The sequence below is a fragment of the Gorilla gorilla genome, chromosome 4 (genome assembly GCF_029281585.2).
Source record: "Gorilla gorilla gorilla isolate KB3781 chromosome 4, NHGRI_mGorGor1-v2.1_pri, whole genome shotgun sequence".
Taxonomy (NCBI): domain Eukaryota; kingdom Metazoa; phylum Chordata; class Mammalia; order Primates; family Hominidae; genus Gorilla; species Gorilla gorilla.
In genome coordinates, this window is record NC_073228.2 from 9674120 (window position 1) to 9697486 (window position 23367).

At 58.5% G+C, this 23367-nt stretch overlaps 1 protein-coding gene across 1 annotated transcript; it reads left to right on the forward strand.

The window, feature by feature from the left end:
• The first annotated feature begins 132 nt into the window (after positions 1 to 132).
• On the forward strand, positions 133 to 5183 carry CD7 (CD7 molecule). The gene is made up of 4 exons (XM_004040754.5): positions 133 to 2647; positions 3080 to 3394; positions 3652 to 3866; positions 4618 to 5183. Exons 1-4 carry the CDS (start codon positions 2566 to 2568, stop codon positions 4726 to 4728), a joined length of 723 nt encoding a protein of 240 aa, XP_004040802.4. The 5' UTR covers positions 133 to 2565; the 3' UTR covers positions 4729 to 5183.
• The last annotated feature ends 18184 nt before the right edge of the window (positions 5184 to 23367 follow it).

The following is a 23367-nucleotide window of genomic DNA, read 5'->3' on the forward strand; positions in this document are numbered from 1 at the left end:
AATTTTTAAAATGGAAAACAAAAATCTAAAAGAAACGTCTTTAGTGGCTTTAAGCCCCAAAACGTCCCTAAGGCGTCCTCGAGATGAAGACAGGGGGGAGCCCCCAGCCAGGTGGAGACCCCGCAGGGACGCAGCGGCGCCCGGTGACCGAGGCCTCGCACAGCCGGCCGCCCTGAGGGTCGGGCCGGAGCCAGGGTCCAGAAGGGGCGCGTTTGTGTCTCGGGTTAAAATAAGGTTCCGTCCGCGTGCTGGGTTCGGGGCCCTGCTGGGTCAGACCCTGTTCTGTGGGCACAGCGCCCGGGACCCCCGCGCGGCAGGAACCCCCGCACGGGGGTCACACCTGCCTACACAGGCTGAAGAGCATTGGCGTGTCTTCAGGTCAAAGTTTTTCTTTCTCTTTTTTCTTTGCTCTTTTTTTTCTTTTTCTTTTTTTTTTTTTTTTGGATATAGGGTCTAAATCTGCCGCCCAGGCTGGAGTACACGGTCGCGATCACGGCTCGACCTCCTGGGCTCAAGCGATTCTCCCACTCTGGCCTCCCAAAGTGTTGGGATTACAGGCATGAGCCCCTGAGCCCAGCCTCAAAGTCACTTTGAAATCGGTAGTGCGGTCGCCATGTCCCCTGCGCACCCAGGCAGGAAACCCAGGAGGAGATCCTGGGGCTGGAGTCCATGAGGATTTTCATCTTTTCCTGGTGGCTTATCTCTGCTTCTGTTTTCCCTACTGGGATTTAGTGCTGGTCCTCACGCTGCCTTCCCCCTCCGTGTGTGGAAGTCTGTGTCTCCCTCTGCAGCCCCCAACCCCACCCGGCCCTGTGCTGTCCTCAGACACACCAGGCACGCTCTGGCCTCAGGGATTCTGCCCTACTGATCCCTCTGCGTGGAATGCTGTTCCCCGGGGCCCCAGTTGGTTTCACCCACGGCCCGTTCCTGGGTTGGCCTTTGAGGGCCACACCCACACCCTGTGTCCTGCTGGCTGTCCACCTGGCCTCCCTGAGGTCAGCTCCAGGCGGGAGGGCTCCTGGTCCACACTGCCCCCTGCTCCTGGCACAGACGCTGGCATAAAGACGCCCGGTGAACGTTGGTGACCCAATGCATGCATGGAGCAAAGGCCAGAGGAGGGGCTGCTCCGGCAAGTGCTGTTACCCACCGCCTTGAGCCACAGCCTTGCTAGGGTGCTCCAGGGTCTCTGCGCAAGATTCTGCCCCCAAACCCTCTGTCTCTCATTTATGGAGAGCCTCGGGGAGGAAAACCGGCTCCCCCAGGACCCTCAGCCCAGCAGAAAACCTGCACCACCCCACAGCCCCACCCGTGTCCCCGCACCGGCTGCTGTGGCTGGGACTTCTGGGGAAGGAGCTCAGGGCTGCAGGTCCGTGTGTGAGTCACGGGCACACATCTCTGCACACACGCGTGAGTCACGTGCACCCTTCTCTGCACACACACATGTCCACATGCACCCGTCTCTGCACATGCATGTCCACACACACCCGTCTCTGCACACACGCGTGTCCACACGCACCCATCTCTGCACACACACGTGGAGTCACGCACACCCGTCTCTGCACACACAAGTGTCCACACACACCCGTCTCTGCACACGCATGTCCACACGCACACGTCTCTGCACACGCACGTCCATACGCACCCGCCTCTGCACACGCACGTATCCACACGCACCCGTCTCTGCACACACATGTCCATATGCACCCGTCTCTGCACACACACGTGTCCACACACTCCTGCTCACGTGCTGCACCTACTGGCTTTGGGCACCGACGTCAACGCTTCGTCATTGTGGCGGGAGGCCCTCAGGACAGAGAAGTGCCCCCTCCCAGAGGACTCAGTCACCCTGGGGTCAGAGCCCAGGCACAGGTCTCCCTCAGCCCCTGAAGCTGGGCACTGCGGCCTGACGCACTCCTCCCAGGGAGGTCGGGAAACCTCAGGCCTGGACCATACCTCAGACCTCCCGCCTCCAGGACATGGAACCCAGAGCCACGGTCAGCTGGTCGGCTGCAGCGTTGGGCGCGGGTGCAGGCCCAGGCTCCTTCCCCACGGCCAAACCAGGGGGTGCTAATTCTGGCCTGCCCTGTGCTCCTCTGCACTGTGTGGGTGACTCATGGGTCATGGGTGGCTCCAGATTTCTGGGCATAAATTGGGTCCCAGCAGAAAGTACCCCAGAGGACCAGGCAGGCTGGGGGCCAGCTCTGCGGCTCACTTCCAGACCCTGCCACCCGTCCCCAGCCAGGGAGTCCCTTCTCTGTCCTCTGGTCTGCCCGGCCCCAGGCCTTGACCTCCTCCCTGTGGAGATGCAGGGGCAGTGGGGGATACAGGGACGCCCTGCTCTCAGGGCAGCTCTCAGGGAAGCAGTGCTGGGGAGGGGTAGGTGAGACCGCCCCTCCCACCGGGCCCACAGCACCACCCTGGTCTGAGGCACCGCCTCCAGGAAGCCCTCTCTGAGCTCTGAGCGCCTGCGGTCTCCTGTGTGCTGCTCTCTGTGGGGTCCTGTAGACCCAGAGAGGCTCAGCTGCACTCGCCCTGCTGGGAGAGCTGGAGCTGGGTGTGGGGAACATGGCCGGGCCTCCGAGGCTCCTGCTGCTGCCCCTGCTTCTGGCGCTGGCTCGCGGCCTGCCTGGGGCCCTGGCTGCCCAAGGTAAGAGCTTCCCAGGCTCTCCATGGCCACAGCTCCGGAGCTCTCCCTGTCCCATGAGCTCAGACCCCCCAGTCTGAGCCACAGCACAGTCCCCAGGAAGCTGGTGGGGTGCTGAGCGGCCTCCAGTGTCTGAGGACTCATTTAAGAGAAGGAAAAAGGGTGGACCCCGGTGGGGAGTGGCCGGGGCTGTCCAGGCAGGGCCGCTGCTTTGGGAGGAAGAAGCCCACAGTCTCGGAACACGAGGATAGCACCTCCCCCAACACCACAGCCGGTGCCCAGATCTGCTCCATGCCCCGTAAGGCACCGTGTCTTTGGCGACATGTCAGCCCTGGGCTGTCTCAGGGCCCCACCATCCCCACCACTGTCCCCTGCAGGGAGGACATTCTCTGTCCTTCTGGCCAGACTGATGGTGACAGCCCAGGTCCTCCCCAGAGGTGCAGCAGTCTCCCCACTGCACGACTGTCCCCGTGGGAGCCTCTGTCAACATCACCTGCTCCACCAGCGGGGGCCTGCATGGGATCTACCTGAGGCAGCTCGGGCCACAGCCCCAAGACATCATTTACTACGAGGACGGGGTGGTGCCCACTACGGACAGACGGTTCCGGGGCCGCATCGACTTCTCAGGGTCCCAGGACAACCTGACTATCACCATGCACCGCCTGCAGCTGTCGGACACTGGCACCTACACCTGCCAGGCCATCACGGAGGTCAATGTCTACGGCTCCGGCACCCTGGTCCTGGTGACAGGTAGGGAATGTACCCATCCCAGACCCCCCTCCCAACCCCAGCTGCTGGCCAGGCTCTGCTCCCCCAGCCCTTGTCGTGGGACCCTCCCTCCTACATGTGCCTGAACTGTTCCAGCTCCCAGCCCACTGCCCCCAGCAGCCTCCTAGATAGCTGCCCCTCCTCCCCTCCACAGCCTTTCCCTGCCCCGAACCCCAAACCCCGGGGGCTCTAACAGGTTCTCCACCGGGAGAATCCCTTCCTTCTTTTTTCCTTCTCAGAGGAACAGTCCCAAGGATGGCACAGATGCTCGGACGCCCCACCAAGGGCCTCTGCCCTCCCTGCCCCACCGACAGGCTCCGCCCTCCCTGACCCGCCGACAGCCTCTGCCCTCCCTGACCCGCCAGCAGCCTCTGCCCTCCCTGTGGCCCTGGCAGTGATCTCCTTCCTCCTCGGGCTGGGCCTGGGGGTGGCCTGTGTGCTGGCGAGGACACAGGTCAGTGTGAGCCCCAGCTGCCACCTGCACCCCAAAGATTGTTCCCTCTCCTGAGAGCAGCGTGGGGGGCGCCAAAGCCCCAGAGGAAAACCCTCGTACCCGCCGCCTCCTCTGCAGGCTCTGGAACTCTCAGGGTGGAAGTGGCCTCGGAGGGGAGGGAGGGGGACCAGCACCAAAGCGACCTGAGGGGGAGGGAGCAGCCCAGGCGCTGGGCCCGCGTGTGCGCGTGTGCAGGTGTGAGTGTCTGAGGGGGGATCTCTGAGGACTGTGCGTGCAGGTTGGAGTGTGCGGGCAGAGGAGGGAGCGCCCAGGCGCTGGGCCCGCGTGTGCACGTGTGCAGGTGTGAGCCTGTGTGTGGGGATCTCTGAGGACTGTGCATGCATGTTGGAGTGTGCCGGCGTGCTGTGTGGCCGTGGGAAGGGGAGGGTGCCTCAGACAGACACAGAGTCTAGGCGTGGCCACTCCCCTCGGTCCCTGCTGTTTGGGGCTGGAGTGGGGGCCCCGCTTGGCTTGGGCTTGGTGGGGGGGTCCAAGCCGCTTCCACTCTCCTTCTTCAGAGGCACCCCAGGGTCCGACCCAGCCCTGTCTGGGGAAGGCTCTGCTGGGAAGCCCTGGGGCTCAGGAGACCTGGGGGCCAGCCCAGAGGAGCCCCGTGGGGGTCTCGTGTTAAAATGAGAAAGCTGACCGGAGTGGAGTGGGGTCCAGGACACCACGCTGGCCACTGGTTGGAGACGGCGGTTCTGTCTTTCAGATAAAGAAACTGTGCTCGTGGCGGAATAAGAATTCGGCGGCATGTGTGGTGTACGAGGACATGTCGCACAGCCGCTGCAACACGCTGTCCTCCCCCAACCAGTACCAGTGACCCAGTGGGCCCCTGCACGTCCCGCCTGTGGTCCCCCCAGCACCTTCCCTGCCCCACCATGCCCCCCACCCTGCCACACCCCTCACCCTGCTGTCCTCCCACGGCTGCAGCAGAGTTTCAAGGGCCCAGCCGTGCCCAGCTCCAAGCAGACACACAGGCAGTGGCCAGGCCCCACGGTGCTTCTCAGTGGACAATGATGCCTCCTCCGGGAAGCCTTCCCTGCCCAGCCCACGCCGCCACCGGGAGGAAGCCTGACTGTCCTTTGGCTGCATCTCCCGACCATGGCCAAGGAGGGCTTTTCTGTGGGATGGGCCTGGGCACGCGGCCCTCTCCTGTCAGTGCCGGCCCACCCACCAGCAGGCCCCCAACCCCCAGGCAGCCCGGCAGAGGATGGGAGGAGACCAGTCCCCCACCCAGCCGTACCAGAAATAAAGGCTTCTGTGCTTCCTTTTCTGACTTCTGCATTTATTCCTCAGCTAGCAGGAGCCAGGGAGGGAGATGGCTGACACTTCGGACCCTCCCCAAGCCTCCGCATGGGGCTCTGCAGCTGTGGCCTTGAAGGTGGGGAAGGGAGCACTTCCTCACCCCAGCCCTGAAAGGAGCCCTGGGGGCCTCCGACCCTTGAGAAGAAGCACATCCACCTGTCCAGGTGGAGGCCAGACCCAGGGGCCCTTCAGGAGCCTCAGGATGGCCCCCCATGCCCCCGACCCCCACTCCAGCGACACCGCCTCCCGAGGCCTCCGAGGCCGACCCCAGGGCACACCGGGACCAGCAAGCTGAGCACAAGGCTGCCTCACTCAGCAGCCTGAGCGCTTCCCCTCCCTGCCCCGACTTGCAAGGTGCCTCCTCCTCGTTCTCAGAGGCCCCGGGGGAGACCCAGCCAGACTCTCCAGACCTTCCCCAGCCAGCGCAGCTCCCATGCTACACGTGGGGACGGGAGCCACCATTCGCCCATTCCCGGGGGAAACAGAGGCACTGGCCCTCAGCCACTGCCTGGGGAGCCGCTAGGGCCCCACACACTGCACTTCATTGCCTCCTGCGACACAGGTGGGGAGCAAAGGCGGGGCCTTATGTGCAGGCTCCTCACCCACCCCTCACACCTGCCCCTCACTCACCCCACACCCACACCTCAAGCCCTTCCTCCTGCCGCACTGGCGCGTTAACCCGGGGTCCTCCTTGTGCAGGACGCGCCCCACAGCCTCATCCAGCTGCCTCTGTGCAGGCTCTAGGCCACTGTCCTGGTGTCCAGGACTCACGTCCAGGAGCCGGCCTCTGGTCAGCACCCCTAGCTTCACATGGGCAGCCCGGGGCGGCCTCCAACCTTGAATGTGGTCTCTGTGACACCTGGAGTAGCTTCTGGGCCGAGGCCCAAGTCCTCTCCAGCCCATCCAGGCCCACCGTCAGGAGGAGAAATCAGAGTGCCCTATCTCCCCAGGCTGCCGTCATCCCAGGCCGCCGTCATCCCAGGCCTGCAGGGTTGGGGGCTGCTAGCATCCCAGCCACGCTCAGCTGGTGGTCCACCTTGGCCACGGTGGTCTCCTCGGCCCTGCACACGGAGGACCCCCGTCAGTACGAGAGAGTGCCTGGCTGAGAAGACAGCTGCAGACCCAGAGGCTCCAGAGCCCCTGACCGCAGTCACCATCAAATCATCCATCAAGGTCACAGAGACCAAAAACTAATACAATCAACTGCACAGTGGGAACTATTAAACTCTCTATAAAAACACTACAAACAAAAATAAACAACAAACGTCTACAAATCAGGGTGAAATATTTGACAAGTAAATTACAAATCAAAGGTTAGTATGTTTAATTCATACACAGCCGTATCAATCCATGGGAAGAAAACACCAACTAAAAATACACAAATTCCAAAAATGAGCGATAGACACAGGAACCATTCCCACTGCTGGGTGTCGACGCAACACCAGTTGAAATGAGGTAACCTTTCGCCAACTGGGTTTGCAGAGATGTAAATGTCATTAAAATATAATGCAACCGGGTGAAGTGGCTCACGCCTCTAATCCTAGCATTTTGGGAGGCCGAGGCGGGTGGATTGCCTGAGCTCAGGAGTTGGAGACCAGCCTTGGCAACATGGTGAAACCCCGTCTCTACTAAAATACAAAAAAAAAAAAAAATTAGCCGGCTGTGGTGGCGGATGCCTGTAGTCCCAGCTACTCGGGAGGCTGAGGCAGGAGAATTGCTTGAACCCAGGAGGCGGAGGTTGCAGTGAGCCGAGATCGCGCCACTACACACCAGCCTGGAGACAGAGTGAGACTCCGTCTCAAAACAAAAACAAAAACAAAAACAATAAAATATAATGCCCCTTTTACCTGGAAATTCCACTTCTATAAAAGTTTCTTTGGGAAATTATCTTTAGGCACAGAAACAAGTTTAGAGGTATAGTGATATTCATTGCAATGTAACTTTCAATTAAAAAATTAACAACTGAAGCCGGGTATCGTGGTGTGCACCTGTGGTCCAGCTACTTGGGAGGCCAAGGTGTGAGGATCACTTGAGCCCAGGAGTTCGAGGCTGCAGTGAGCTGTGACTGTGGAGCCCAGGAGTTTGAAGCTGCAGTGAGCTGTGACTGTGTCACTGCACTCCAGCCTGGGTGGCAGAGCAAGACCCCATCTTTATCTTTATCATATATATATATATATATATATATATATATATTTTTTTAGATGGAGTCTCGTTGTCACCAGGCTGGAGTGCAGTGGTGCGATCTCAGCTCGCTGCAACCTCCCACTCCCTGGTTCAAGCGATTCTCCTGCCTCAGCCTCCTGAGTAGCTGGGACTACAGGCGCCCGCCACCAAGCCCGGCTAATTTTTTGTATGTTTAGTAGAGACAGGGTTTCACCATGTTGACCAGGATGGTCTCGATCTCCTGACCTCGTGAGTATTTTTTTTTTTATGCTTTAATATTTATTTTAATTTTTAAATAGAGACAGGGTTTTGCCATGTTGCTCAGGCTGGTCTCAAACTCCTGGGCTCAAGCAATCTGCCCGCCTTGGCCTCCCAAAGTGCTGCTGGGATTACAGATGTGAGCCACCATACCCAGCTGAGACCCTATCTTAAAAATATATATAACAACTAAGGAAGGATGTAAGTCTCCAAGCAGGAGAATTTTGTTACAGTGATTATGGCACATGCAGCATGTGTTAAAAGGGCACCATGGGCCAGGCGCAGTGGCTCACGCCTGTCATCCCAGCACTTTGGGAGGCTGAGGCGGGTGGACCACTTAAGGTCAGGAGTTCGAGACCAGCCTGGCATCATGGTGAAACCCCGTCTCCAGTAAAAATACAAACACTAGCCAGGCATGGTGGCGGGTGCCTGTAATCCCAGTTACTCGGGTGGCTGAGGCAGGAGAATTGTTTGAATCCGGGAGGTGGAGGTTGTAGTGAGCTGAGATCACGCCACTGCACTCCAACCTGGGCGACAAGGCGAGACTACATCTCAAAATAATAATAATAATAATACTTAAAAAATAAAAGGGCACCATGGAAAAATCTGTGACTTCACCCTAGGACCTTCACACGACCCCGTGAAGCCACACAGACGGTTGCAGAATAGACGTATGAGGCACATTTGTTACGATATAGATGGCGTACGTGTTGCTTACAGGGATGCATTCTGAGAAACGCGTCGCTAGGCAGTGTCATCATTGTGTGACTGTCACCGAGTGTGCTCGCGTGACCTAGACTTAGAGCCCAGGGCACACCCAGGCTTCCTGGTGGAGCTGCTGTCATCGTATGGGACCACCGTGGCATGTGCCGCCCGTCGTTGACCAAAACGTCTTTTTTTTTTTTTTGTATTTTTAGTAGAGACGGGGTTTCACCGTGTTAGCTGGGATGGTCTCGATCTGCTGACCTTGTGATCCACCCGCCTCGGCCTCCCAAAGTGCTGGGACCACAGGCGTGAGCCACTGCTCCCGGCTGACCAAAACATCTTTATGCTGAGCATGGCTACACCTGTACGTATGTTTATTTCTGCATGACTGAAATAATGGAACAGACTTACAAGGTGCTACCAGTGGTTCTCTCTGGTGATGAGCTATGGGTTTCGTTCCTTCTTTCTCGTACTTTCTCAGGACTTGTATTTGACAATGGTGTGTTAGCCGGGGCAGGGAGTCGCCAGCCACGACGGGCTTGGCATTCCAGGACACGGTCCCCCAGTTCTCACAGGTTCCCAGGGCTGCAGCCAGCAGTGTCACACTGTCCCCGGGCCCTCATGGTGGCCTCTGCGGTGTCCACGGCCGCTGCTGCTCTCGCTGAACCTGATGCTCGGGCCCTCGGCACCAGGAGACCACCAAACTCTTCTGTAAACATGGATAAGCCACTAAGGTACCCGCATGTGGGGAGCCCCTGGGGCCTGTTCTCCAGCAGCTGCGTGCCTGCCCGGCTCATGCTGGCTCCTGGGCACTGACAGGTGGGACCCAGACAGTGACCAGGGAAAAGCTAAGGGGACACATGGATAAGGGGCTGGGGCTCGAGGTTCCAAGAACCCAGGCACTCCACACAGGGGACCTCCGCCAATACGAGAGACAGCCCGATGGCCTTGGACAAGTCACTGCCCTTCTGGGCCTTCCTTTGCCGTCTGTAAATGAGGGAGGTGGGTTTGTGCTCTCCTCAACGGCAGGACTGTGCTTTCCAGGCGGTGCTGGCCAGCCTGCCCACACCCTGACCCTCAGCTCCCACCAGAGTGCTGTCTCCACGTCCCCTGTCCTCTTGTCCCTGATAAGCAGAGAGCACCACGAGCCCACCGGCAGAGCTCCTGTCATCTGAGGCATCCCCGGCAGCCTGACCCCACCCCAGGGACCAGAGGCCATGCAGGGACAGGCTGTGCTCCCCAAGGTCCTTCTCCTCTCCCTTAATCCTCTCCGTGCTCAGGGCTGTGCTCCCTGAGATCCTCCGCTCCCTTAATCCCCTTCAGGCTTGGGGCCGTGCTCCGCAAGGTCCTCCTCCCCTCCTCATCCCCTCCATGCTCAGAACCGTGCTCCCCGAGGTCCTCCTCTTCCTTAATCCCCTTTGTGCTCAGGGCCGTGCTCCCCAAGATTCTCCTCCCCTCCTCCTGATTCCATCCAGCCTCCACCGCTCATCTCAGTGCCCATAATCGTCTCTCCACTTCTCTGTCCACAGCCAGACTGAAAGGACCTGGAGGACAGGGAGGGTCCTTCATGGTGTGTCCCCACCCCCACCCAGGCTCAGGTGTAGAGGGCCCCTGACTGAGCACGCTGTGTCCTGGGCGTGTCGGGTCAATGTGCACACCGGTCGAATTATCGTGACAAAGAGCATGCACTCTGCCTGAGTCCTGTTTCCCCCACCGTCTATTTCCAGGACTGAGCCTCTCCGGGCTTGGTTTTCTTATTCGTAAAATGCGGACAAGACAACACTTGTCAGAGCAAACGCTCCCCAGCTGTACAGGCTTGGCTGGACACCACAGGACACAGAAAGTGAAGCCCTTGACCATGAGGGGAAACCTTTCAGACTTCGAGAAACAGAGTAAGCACCAGCCCAGGGCAGCCCCGTGCTTTGGGGAGTGGTGGAAACCCCCGGTGTGGAGCATTCACCCCTCACCCCAAAGCCCGAGGGTGGCCATTGAGCCCCTACTTCAAGCTCTTAAAGCTAAGCTCCTGGCCGGGCGCGGTGGCTCACACCTATAATCCCAGCACTTCAGGAGGCCAAGGCGGGCAGATCACGAGGCCAGGAGATCGAGACCATCCTGGCTGACATGGTGAAACCCTGTCTCTACTAAAAATACAAAAAATTAGCTGGGCGTGGTGGCTCATGCCTGTAATCCCAGCTACTCAGGAGGCTGAGGCAGGAGGATCGCTTGAACCCGGGAGGTAGAGGTTGCAGTGAGCCGAGATTGTGCCACTGCACTCCAGCCTGGGTGACAGAGCAAGACTCCATCTCAAAGAAAAAAAAAAAAACTAAGCTCCCAACACGAGGTGTTGGCCAAGGAACAGCGGCTGACAGGGAGGGGGTTGTCAAGGCGGGCAGAGGGCTCTGAGGGGCAGGGCCTGTGCCACCCAGGGGCTCGCCCCTCCCACTCCAGGCTTGGCCCAGCCCCAAAGCCTGGACCAGATCTGGGTGCCCTTGAGGCTCATGGCCTGAGAGCTGGCATCCTGAGGCGGGCGCTCTGTCCAGGAAGCAGACGGCCACATGGGCCACACGCACCTCAGACAGCCAGGGCAGAGCCGCACCCGTCACGGCCAGCAAAAGGCACACCCTCAAAGGACGGGAGCAGGAAGAAAAAGCCGTCAACACCCACGCGGCGCGGCACGCCAGGGACGAAAGACAGAATCCCTGACCCAGGAAAACCACGGATGGAATGAGCAACAGGAAAGCCGCGTTAGGGAGGCAAGATCCAGCTGAGGAAGCCCCCAGAAGGAAAGAATAGAGAGAGAAAAAAAGAAAAAGCTAAGAGACACAGATAACGGAAGAGAAAACATATCCAATAAAAGAATGAGAAAGAGAGGGAGAGAAAGAGAGGGAGAATGACGATAAATCTCCCAGAAGCAGAGAAGAGAGAGCGCTCATATCACAGCAGTGCATCGACGGCCACACGGGAGAGAGAAGGAAAACCTGCTGGACACATTCAAGGGACTAGAACGTCAAAAGCAGACAGAGAATCCTCAAACTCAGATGATGTCAGAATTCTCAAAGACAACTGTGGGTTCAAGGAGACAATGGAAAAAATATGCTTCAGTACGGAAAGAAAAGAAGTTTGTACCTGGAATGTTGCCTCTAACTAAATTATCATAAAATTTAAGTATATAATAAAGATATTCTCAGGCATATAAGGGTTTTTGTTTTGTTTTGTTTTGTTTGAGACAGAGTCTCACTCTGTCACCCAGGCTGGAGTGCAGTGGTGCAATCTTGGCTCACTGCAACCTCCACCTCCTGGAGTCAAGTTTTTCTCCTGCCTCAGCCTCCTGGGTAGCTGGGATGACAGGCGTGTGCTACTGCGCCAGGCTAATTTTTGTATTTTTATTTTTAGTAGAGACGGTTTCACCATGTTGGCCAGGATAGCCTCAAACTCCTGACCTCAAGTGATCCGTCTGCCTCCCACAGTGCTGGGATTACAGGCGCGAGCCACCGCGCCTAGCTGCATATAAGGTCTTAAGACACATCCGAGAAGTTAACTTTGAAACCCCTCTTGGAGGCAGGATCCAAGTAAGAAGAAACCAAAACAAGAAGATCCTTACAAGAGAAATAAGAAGCAATCAGATAGTTTATTTTGTCCAAAAAAGAAAAAGCAATGACAAAAAAAAAAAAAAGCGCGGAATCTACAATGTATGTTCAATCTACATAACAATCTAGAAGTAAAATTCTAGATAATACCAATGTCATGGAGAGAGGGAGACGGAGACTGACGGACGTGGCAACATGTGGAGACATTTCTCCTGTCAGAAACAAGATGTAGATGAAGACAAGGTTTAGAAATCAAGCTGGGTAGCCAGGCGCCGTGGCTCACACCTGTAATCCCAGCGCTTTGGGAGGCCGAGGCAGGCAGATCACTTGAGGTCAGGAGTTTGAGACCAGCCTGACCAACATGGTGAAACCCCGTCTCTACTAAAAAATACAAAAATTAGCCCGGCGTGGTGGCAGGTGCCTGTGATCCCAGCTACTCAAGAGGCTGAGGTGGGAGAATCACTTGAACCCAGGAGGTGGAGGTTACAGTGAACCAAGATCGTGCCATTGCACTCCAGCCTGGGCGACAGAGTGAGACCCTGTCTCTAAACAAATAAATAAATAAATAAATGTAAAGATTCAACAATATGTTGTCTACAGAAGATACATATTTTTTTCTTTTCTTTCTTTTTTTGGAGATGGAGTCCCACTCTGTCACCCAGGCTGGAGTGCAGTGGCGCAATCTCAGCTCGCTGCAAGCTCCGCCTCCCGGGCTCACGCCATTCTCCTGCCTCAGCCTCCCGAGTAGCTGGGACTACAGGCGCCCGCCACCACGCCCGGCTAATTTTTTGTATTTTTAGTAGAGACGAGGTTTCACTGTGTTAGCCAGGATGGTCTCTATCTCCTGACCTCGTGATCCGCCCGCCTCGACCTCCCAAAGTGCTGGAATTACAGGCATGAGCCACCGCGCCCGGCTTCTTTTCTTTTCTTTTCTTTTCTTTCTTTCTTTCTCCTTTTTTTTTTTGAGACAAGGTCCCACTCTGTCACCCAGGCTGATGTGCAGTGGCTCGATCACAGCTCTGTGCAGCCTCGACCTCTCAGGCTTACGCAATCCTCTTCCCTTAGCCTCTTGAGTAGCTGAGACTACAGGTGTGCACCACCACACCCAGTTAATTATTTTGAATTATTTGTAGAGACGGGTCTCACTGTGTTGCCCAAGCTGATCTCAAACTCCTGGCCTCAAGTGATCCTCCCACCTCAGCCTCCCAAAGTGCAATGATTACAAGCATGAGCCACCACACCTGTAAACACACTTTAAACAAAAGGACACCAATAGGTTGGAAATAAAAGGATAGAAAACTTATGAGGCAGATGGGAACCAGAAGAAAACAAAAGTCATCAATCTTATGTTCTGACAAAATGGAACAATAGAATAAGATATAACCAGTATGAACAGAGGTGAAACTAAAAATAAAGACAAAACATGCAAACCAGGAATGATATAGCCACAGAGAAAACCAGATACATCACCCACTTAAGCCCAAGCTTTTAATGTGCTCCTTCAGATCTAAGTCATGAAATTAGTTAACATGGACCTCCACGCTTGTGAAACAGAAAACAGACACTAGCATCAGTGTACATGGAACCTTGTTTAAATGCTCATTTACTGTCATCAGGAACTAAGCAAGAAAATGAGAGCGAGGCCGGGCACGGCGGCTCACGCTTGTCATCTCAGCACTTTGGGAGGCCGGGGTGAGTGGATCACTTGAGCCCAGGAGCTCCAGACCAGCCCGGGCAACACGGCGAAACCCAGTCTCTACAAAAAATACAAAAATTAACTGGGCGTGGTGACGCGTGCCTGTAATCCCAGCTACTCGGGAGGCTGAGGCAGGGGGATATCTTGAGCCCAGGGTTTGAAGTTGCAGTGAGCCGAGATTGTGCCACTGCACTCCAGCCTGGGTGACAGAGCAAGGCCCTGTCTCAAAAAAAGAAGAAGAAAAAGAGAATAAAAATTCTTAATTCCTCCACACCCAAAGATAACCGTACTTGACCACACAGACAGGCAGGAAGCTGCCTCTGGGGGCTCACACAGTGTGGTAACGGAAGCCCGCACGCAGGGCAGCGCAGAGGGTCGGGGGGAGCAGTCACTCAGCAGAGAGGATCACTTGTATTTTTGCTGCTTCGTCTTGCTGCCTGCTCTCTGGCCGCCTCTTCAGGTGGCCACAGTGTCATGACATCATTTGTTTCCCTCCAGAGGCTCTGAGGGAGAACGGGCTCCAGGCCTCTCCCAGCTCCTGGGGCTGCCGGCGGCCCTGGCGTTCCCGGCTTGTGGCTGCGCCGCTCCAGTCTCTGCCACCATCGTCACGTGGCCTTCTCCCAGGCCTGTGGTTTCTCTCTTCACATCAGGACACCAGTCGTGTGGGATTCAGGGCCATCCAGTAACCTCAACTGGATGACATCTGCCAAGACCCTGTCTCCAAATAAGGCCCTGTTCAGAGGTTCCAGGCGGACACGGATTTCAGGGGACACCATTCAATCCAGGGCAACATCCCTCTCTCAGACAGCTGGAAACAACATCCTCAGTCTCGGAGCAACTGCACAGCCATCAACATACCCCACTAAGCTAAGCCCAGCTAAACACCCCAGCTCAGTGTCCCTCAGCCGGGCCCCAGAAATGCTCTGGGCACCTGATGCCAGAGGAGACGGCAGTCTGGACCAACTGCTGTCAAAACAGCTTGAGCAAATTGTATACAACCCCAGCCGGGTGAGGACATTGCCAGGCCCCCTCCAGGGCCTTAAGAGGGCTGAGGTCTGCCGTCAGGTGCTTCAGGGTGAATAGGCCCCAGCCAGGTCCAGCCAGACAGGCTGCCTCGCGGAGCCGGTGGTGTGCGCAGCATCAAAGGCCCCGAAGGTGGGGTTGTTAGTTCTGTGTTGCAGGAGGGAGGGCGCCAGCACGGATCCCATGTCAGAGATCCCATCTGCCGCAGCTTCTCCAAGGGTCGACCGGGAACTCAGGGGCAGGCCCGAGACCACCCCCGAGCCCCATGGCAGGAATTTCCAGCCCCCAGACTTCCACATGTCCCGTTTGCCCTAGAGCCAGTGCTGGGCCTCCCCAGGCACGAGGATGCCCAGTTGAGTGGCAATGGGAGCTCCGGGCCTGAGTAACATCCTCAAAACCAAATGCCAGGTTAGGAGCAAAGCTGGAGCCAGGAGTAGGTTCTTGTTCCTCAGAATAAGTGACTTTTACACTCAGTCAACTTTTTCTTTCTTTCTTTTTTTTTTTTTTTGAGACAGGGTCTCTCTCTGTTGCCTGGGCTGGAGCGCAGTGGCGCGATCACAGCTCACTGCAGCCTCCACCTCCTGGGCTCAAGTGATCCTCCTGCCTCAGCCAATGCTGTTGGGAAAATGGCCTCAGAGGACAGGACAGGGAATCACTGTGGCCTGGGCAGCTGGAGTGGGGCCCGGGAGCTGGTGTTGGACGTGGGGAAGAGAGGAAGGGAGGAGGGAGAGGGAAGGAGATAAGGGGGCAAGGAGCGGAGGGGCGGGGAGCAGGGGGAGGGGAGGGGATGGATGGGGCCGGGCCACCCCCAGGCTTGCAGAGTCAGCAGGGAGAACATGAGTCGGCTCCCACCAAGGTGGGTCGGCCAAAACCCAGCAGCCTGGAGGCGGGGAGCCTGGGGCTCTTGGTGCTCAGAGGCCAGAGGGCCTCAGAGGGCAGCTGGAAGAAGGGCGGGAGCCGTGTAGAGGGGCCCTAGCCTCCCCGTGACAGGGCCAGGTCGCATCTGCTCCTCTCTCCTCCCTTCCTCTCCTCCCCTCCACTCCCCTCCCCTCCCTTCCTCTCCTCCCCTCCACTCCCCTCCCCTTCTCTCGCCCGACAAGCCCCTCTCCCCCAGGGCTCCTTCTCCTTCCCACCCCCAGCCCCAGGGGCCCCCTCAGCCCCTCCACTTGCTGGAGTGGTGAAGGACAGTGGGGTGGGCTGACTGATGGGCGGCCGCCGGGCCGGGAGCTGCTGTCCCGCTGAGACTCTCAAGCTGCCCTGCATCCGGTGGGCAGCCTCCGGGACCCTCGAGCCTCCCGGTCTCCAGGCTGTGGCAGGTGGCTGGCCTGCTTGGAGACACCCCTGGGCCTGGGGCTCCTCAGGTGCCCCCCGAGCACATCTGCCTCTCCCTCAGGTTCAAGCCATCAGCTTCACCCCATTGTTTAATGCATTTAATCTTCATGGGCTCACAGGGAGCCAGGGAGACCCGGCCTCTCCTTTAATAAAACCAAGCCTGAGCCAGGAGGAGGTGGCCCAGGTCAGGACAGCGAGGTCTGAAGGGCACTCGCCTGCCCCAGGTAACAATGATGGGGAAGGGGAGGTCCCCTCCGGAGAGACCTCAACCTCCCCCGCCCCGCAGAAGTGGGGAGTCGCCACCAGGGCCTGTGGCCACAGCTGGATGAGCTCTTCAGGAGCTGCGCAGGGTGGAGGAGGGGCTCAGTGCGGTGCAAAGACCCACAGGACAAGGTGCCCCCCGACACAGGGACACAGGCACCAGAGGCCAGGGCCACCGCAAATGGCCAGGGCCGTTCCCCCGCTCAGCCTGCCTACCCCAGGTGCTCCACACCGTGAGACCACACAGTGGGTACCCCTCCCCTAGCTTCTGGGGCAACAGCCTGCGCCGTCCTGTGCACGAACTCTTGGTGCTTCCTGAGTTGAAGATCAAAGTCCGCCCTAGACCACGGAGGAAGATGCCAGAAACCGGGGGAGGGTGAGGACGCTGTGGGTGCTGGCCATACAGCTGCCCCTTTCCTTCCTTACCCACAGACTGGGGGCTGCTGTGGGATTTGGGAAATGGCTCCCAGAGGCCGGAGCAGAAGGCCTGGCTCCAAGGCTGGAGTGCCTGGCCATCCGTGGCCATGGAGGGAAAGCCGTGGTGTAGAGGTGTGGAGCCGGCCAGACCCACGCCCCCAGCTGCTCAGCAAGGTCAAGCTGAGACTCGGGCCGGGGCTGACCGCTGGGGGCTGAGCTCCCTGATTCTCACAGTGGTTGCAGAGGCGGCATCCTGCCTCTGTCTCTCTTCTGCCACAGAATTCACCCCCAGAGCAGGGCTCCAAATCACCGCCCACCCCTGGCCTGGGGCCTCCAGCAGGCGCCCTAGCTAGCTGGGACACCTCCATCCATGACAGGACTGCCTGTCCTAATAAGACCCCTGCCTGGGTTTCTACCCCAGCAGCCCCTGACGGCCTCTGTCATGAAGGATGGAACTCCCCAGCCCTGCTAAAGGCTCAGCACCCAAAAGACTGCCTTCAGCTTTGGGCCCAGCCGCTCCCAGCCCCACAATGCAGGCCGGGAGAGGGCCGCCCAAACGGAGGACACCCCGCCTGCCTCAGGCCTCCTGGGTCCGTACGCTGCTGGGTGACTTGGAAGAGGGCTTCTCTGGGGAGGGGCCCCAAGCCCCATGGAAGTGGTTTTGCTCAGGTCGGGGGCTGCATCCCCTCACCCTCCCCAGTCTCCCTCCCAGGAGCAGCAGCTGGGAGCCAGGTCCCGGGGCGGCACCAGGAGATGGTCACTGCCGGTCCTGCCTGGCTGAGACCCCAGGCTCTGGGACCAGGCTGCCCTGCTCCCTGCGTCCGCCCTCACCCCGAGCTTCAGAAACCTCAGTACAAGGGGGTGATCTGCAAAGGGACCTGGGCTTTTCCAACTCCCTCTCCTTGTGGCGGGCCCTAATTCCACGTTTTCTGGTCTTCAAAGTCCCAGCCTGGGAAGCCAAAGAGACCCACTTCTCATTAAGGCCTTGGGCCTGGCCACTCGGCCGCCGGCCTCCCCGAGCACACCTCACACTCGGAGAAAGGGCCGAGCAGCCTGTGTGGGCGGGTAAACCGCGTTCCCACCAGCGCAGACACCACTTCCTACCTGCAGCGGAGGCCCTGTGCCAGCTGCTGCTTAGCTTCCCAGTGAGCCAGCCCCACCCAACCCCTCCTTGAAGACAAGAGGGGTCCAGGAAGAGCAGTGGGGGGGGGCAGAAACTGGGGTCCCTGTGGGGGAGACAGAGGACTGCAAAGGGAGTACAGGGCGTGTGGGGTAGCCCCCTTCTCACCCAGATGTGAGAAGATCCAGGCCCTCCCTGGCACTCCCAGGAGAGACCGCCTTGACCCTCAGAGTCCTCTACCGTTCCTCCCACACCCTCAGCAGGGCAGGACCGAGACCTCAGATCCCCCAGGCACCTGCCTTTCCCACACCTGGGGGTGGTGGCTGGGGACCGGGCTAGTCTGCACAGGCCCCCTGCTGCTCTCCCAGCTCCGTGGGCCCCAACCTCCCTGCTGAGGGCTGTCACTTGCCGGGCTAGGGGACCATGGGCCAGATAGCAGGGGTCCACCCCGGAAGCCCCTGCACTCCTGCCATCTCCGGGACCAGCTCTGGGGCCCCAGCAAGGACATGCACCCCCTGGTCCTGGTCACCAAACTCCGTGCAGGGGGCCTTGAGACGGCACAGTGGGGGGCCTTAAGACAGATGAAGTGGCCAGTCACACTGTCCCCATAGCTGCCAGGAAGGACATTGTGTGCACCCCAGGGCTGGCTCTCAAGCACGCCGGGACCCCTGCCTGGGCCCTCTCTCCACACCAACCCAGGGATCCAAGGCCCCTGCCCCTTTCCCACCATCATGAGCCACCCCTGCCCCTGCCCTCAACACCCTGATGAGAAAGCCCGCGTCACCTTCTCCCTCCTCCCAGGGAGAGCCCTGAGCTCAGCCTGCGCTGCCGTGCCCTCCGGCCCTGCTCCCTGGTGTCTGGGCTGAACCCGACTGCCCACCCAGCCATCCAGGGCACTGTGGCCCGGGGTCCCCAGGGATGCACTTCAGTGGTCCCCCTCCTGCCCAGGTCACCCCTCCTGGCCCTTTCCCCACCTCGGCCCATCAGCCTGGCACCTCAGTGCCACCCGGACCTCCCCCATCAGCCTGGCACCTCAGTGCCACCCGGACCTCCCCCATCAGCCTGGCACCTCAGTGCCACCCGGACCTCCTTTCTGGGTACATCTGGGTTTGTGGAGCCTGAGGCTTCTCCACGTCCGGGGGCAAGACAGAGTCCCAGGGGGCAGCTTTCTTCACACACACCCTGCACACCTCCCCCGAGGCCCATCTGGAGCCCCTCCTCTCTGCTGAAATCTTCTGGGCCAGCCCCGGCCTGCCCTGACCCGGGATGGGCCTGCCTCTGAGGCCTCTACTGCCTACAGGCGGCTCCAGCATGTGGCCTCCCAGCTCGGTGGGCCATGGCATCCTGCAGGAGAAACGCCAGCTGCGCCGGGCTGGCCCCAGCCAAGAAGGACTGCCTGCCCTCTGGTGGCGGGACGGGGTGTGGGTGGGAGACCGCCTGCCAGCGCTTCCTGGCCTGGAAGGGAGTTGGGCTAACAGGGGAGGAAACTGAGGCCCAGAGGTAGCAGAGACTTTTGACAAGAGATGGAGCCCCCCTCCCCGCCAGGGCACCTCAAGGTGAATTCCCAGTGGGCTGGGCGGTCATGGACCAATGGGAAGGTCCCCCCAGGGCTGTCGCCCTCTCACAGAGAAATGTACATCCCACACGTTCTGCATGCTTTGGGGAGAGTCCAGGGTTAGGAAGCCCAGAGTACGGGATTTGTTTTTTTTTTTTTTTGAGATGGAGTCTCGCTCTGTCACCAGGCTGGACTGCAATGGCATGATCTCAGCTCACTGAAACCTCTGACTCCCTGGTTCAAGCGATTCTCCTGCCTCAGCCTTCCGAGTAGCTGGGATTACAGGCACGCGTCACCACACCCAGCTACATTTTGTATTTTTAGTAGAGACAGGGTTTCACCACGTCGGCCAGGATGGTCTTGATCTGACCTCGTGGTCCGCCTGCCTCGGCCTCCCAAAGTGGGATTACAGGTGTGAGCCACCGCACCCGGCCCAGAGTATGGGACTTTAAGAGCCAGCCTGAGAGCTGGGGTTTGTTGGGAGCAGCAGGGCTCACGCCCCAAAGTCAGCGGTGTGTGGAACTTCAGGGGACAGTGGGCAAGCAGCCCATCTTCTCAGCACACAGAGAGGTCCCGAAGCCAGTAAGGAAGAGAAGAATGCACGGTCTGGTCTCAAACAAGATAACAGCTTAGATACATGTGAAAATGCCCAACTGCACTCACTGTTACAGAAATGCAAAGTGCAATTTGCACCCATGAAATTGTAAGCTTCAAAAATCCGTAGTCCAGTATTGACGACAGCTTGGGAACACAGACGGTCTCCTGCACCAGGTTTTGTTCACAGAATAGAAGAGGAATGCACACAACACAAGAAGAGAATAGCAACCTGGCCAGCGCAGGACTCAGCCTGTAACCCCAGCACTGTGGGAGGCCGAGGTTCAAGACCAGCCTGGCCAACATGGCGAAACCGGGTCTCTACTAAAAGTACAAAAATTCACTGGGTGTGGTGGCAAGTGCCTGTAATCCCAGCTACTCAGGAGGCTGAGGCAAGGAGAATTGCTTGAACCCAGGAGGCAGAGGTTGCAGCGAGCTGAGATCGCACCACTGCACTCCAGCCTGTGTGGCAGAGTGAGACTCCGCCTCAAAAAAAAAAAAAAACAGAAAAGGAAAGGAAAATAGCAACCCACCAGAAAAGTGGGAGGTGCCTGAGGAGATGCAGAGGCCGGGACTCAGGCGTGCCCCTCACCATGTCGGGGACCTCGCAGCCTCAGAGCCTGGCCACCCATTGGTGCCGCCAAGGAGAAAGACCTGACCTTGGTCCCATAGTCCAGCCCCTTCCACCTCTTGAATTTTTACCATGGACCTCGGGCCTCTTCTGGGTTTGTTGGTTGGTTGGTTTTGTTTTACTGAGTTACTCCTGGCAGGCTGGCAGGAAGTTAGGCATTCACTTGGTTCTTTCCACAGCAATTGTGGGGACTTTATGTGCCTGGCCCAGGCTCAGTGTTGGAGACGGGGCCCAAATCCCTGCCCCGCTGCCCTCCCGCCGGCCTGCCCTGTGACCTCCAGCTCCCACGTGGCTTCCCAGAGGCTCCTCAGCCAGCCCCACAGTCGCAGAAGGCCAAGGCCCCTTAAATCCCCCATTTTATAGAAACCTGTAGGTGCCCCCTAGAGCTTCTGCTGCTCTGAACCCACCCTGGTGCATGGCGTCTCCCTGCATCACGTGTGCCCACCTGCCTCCTCAGATGCAATTCTGACATCTTCAGATGCAATTCTGACATCTTCATGACCCCACATTCAACTCCCTGCAGGGCCCGAGGCCACCGTCCAGTGAGGGGCGTGCCCTGGGTCCCGTCCTCTGGGACTTTACCAACATTCGGTCACTGTGGACGCCTGGGGCTCCAGGGCTTTTGCCAACAGAATGGAGAGCTCCTCCTTCTGAACACGGTCTCCAGTCCCATCTCCCAGACCTCTGGCTTGTCACCCCAGGCCCTTCGGGAGTGAAAATCACGACCCTGCCCACTGGGCCCGTCTGCAAGGCTTGAGCCAGCGTTCTGCAGGTGGACAGTGGCTGTCCCGTTTCCCGGAGTTCCCTGGGCCCCCTGCTGCCCCCCCGGAGCCCTGCTCTGGCTGTTGGCAGCCTCCCCTTCTCCTCTGCTGCCTTGGAAGGTGTGGGAGCCTCTGCGGGGTCCCACCTCTCCCTCATGCCACACTCTCCCCTCTGTGCCCTTGCTCAGCCCCAAGTCCCCTGACCACATCGCAGGCGGCAGGCGCTCACATTGCCTCTGCCAGCCCCAGAGCCCGGCCCCGGGCACCTCCACCACCTACGGGGTCCTCAACTGTAGCTCTGCCCCTGGAGGACTGTGGAAGGCTGCTCTGGCTAGAGTGACCCGCCAGGTCCAGGGATGCCCTGTGGGGACAGGCAGGAGCTTGGAGCTGGGCGAGGGGGCGCCGTCCTCAGGAAGGTTGCCCAGCCGCTCGCTGCAGCTCTGAGGTTTGGCAAAGGTTCCACTCTGCTGAGCTGGTGTTTGTGTGATCATTTCCTTGCAATGACGTGGGTTCCACTGCTCACGGTCCCCGGGGCATGTCATCCCTCCCAGCCCACAACTTCCGGGTAGATGGTGCCAGGGGTTTACTGAAGGAGACAATCGGGGTGTTGGATGGAAACCTGCCCCTCAGGGCAAGCATCTGGGGTGGGGACACAGCACACGCAGCCTCCAGCAAACACGAGGGGCCGGAAGGGGCTCAGGCCCAAGTGCGCCCTCACCAGGCCCGCTCCCCACACGCACGCACACAAGCTTCCTGCACACACACGCTCCCGCACCACGCGCCCGCCTCAGCCCTGCGTGACTGTCCCCCAGCCTCGTTCCTGTTCCAGCGCCTCCTCCTCCTCCCCAGCCTCGCCCCTCCCGGGTGGCCGTTCCTGTTCCAGCGCCTCCTCCTCCTCCCCAGCCTCGCCCCTCCCGGGTGGCCGTTCCTGTTCCAGCGCCTCCTCCTCCTCCCCAGCCTCGCCCCTCCCGGGTGGCCGTTCCTGTTCCAGCGCCTCCTCCTCCTCCTCCCCAGCCTCGCTGGCTCTTGCTCAGCCCTTCTGGCCTCCGTCCAGGAGGAACCTGGGGCCAGGCGCTTCCCGCACCCAGCACAGCAGCTCTCACCTCACTGTACCGGGAACCGGAGATGAGTCTCTGTTTTCTATTTCGTCAGCTTATGAGTAATTTATAAATGTAAAAACAAGAACAATAAGAAAAACCTTTATTAACATGTTTAATATGAACGTAAGCAAAGAAAACCTCCTTGTACCTGTGGCCAGTAAGTTTGCAAGCGCAGATGTCTTAAGCAAAGAAGAAAGCCCTTCTGCTCACGTGAGTTGTGGTCCAGGGGCTGGTCACAAAATAGCGCGTGATGACATCCTTCCTGCCACCGACTGCAGGAGAAATCCACCATCCACTCGCTCACCGATCACCCACAGGACATTGTGTTTCCCCCACCGCTGGCGTCACCGGCCGCGGGCTCCTGGCTCCGTCTGACTCATCTTCTCCCACCGGGTTTCTTTTTGCCACTGTGGGCAGCAGTTGGAAGATCCTGAGCTCTCGGCTGTGTTCTCATTCCACCTCGAAGAGGATGCAGGACCCAGGGCAGCTTGCAGCAAAGCTGCAGGGTGGCACGCTGTTGGGCCATCCTTCCGGATGCCCAATCTTAGGATTGCAGTCATTGTGGCATAGCTGGGAGCCATGAATGCGTGATAATTCCATGGATAATTCCAGGATGATGGACTAGCAGACATCTCATGATAGGAAAGATAAGACTACTGGGATCCATAAGTCATACGTTTTACAGGTTTATGAGATGTTTATCTGCCTGACAAGATGGGCTGATTTGTGCATCTTAGGTCAGGATAGGATGCGTTTTACTCTATTAGAAAAGCAAAAGTAACTTTGTGTTCTCTTTGCACTTTGGAAGACCCATAAGAATATTAAACTCATGAGCTGCCAATCCTTACAACATAACTGCTCCAAAAAGCCATTCTAAAACTAGCTTCATGGGGCGCTGGGGGAAGGGGGGGAAGGGAAGGAAGGATGGGAGGAGGAAGAGGAGGCTGAGGG

Excerpts from the sequence above, each read along its gene's own strand:
- CD7 (XM_004040754.5), top strand. The coding sequence starts at position 2,566 with ATGGCCGGGCCTCCGAGGCTCCTGCTGCTGCCCCTGCTTCTGGCGCTG. Across the intron at positions 2,648-3,079 it reads TGGGGCCCTGGCTGCCCAAG|AGGTGCAGCAGTCTCCCCAC; the intron begins GTAAGAGCTTCC and ends GGTCCTCCCCAG. Across the intron at positions 3,395-3,651 it reads CACCCTGGTCCTGGTGACAG|AGGAACAGTCCCAAGGATGG; the intron begins GTAGGGAATGTA and ends TTTCCTTCTCAG.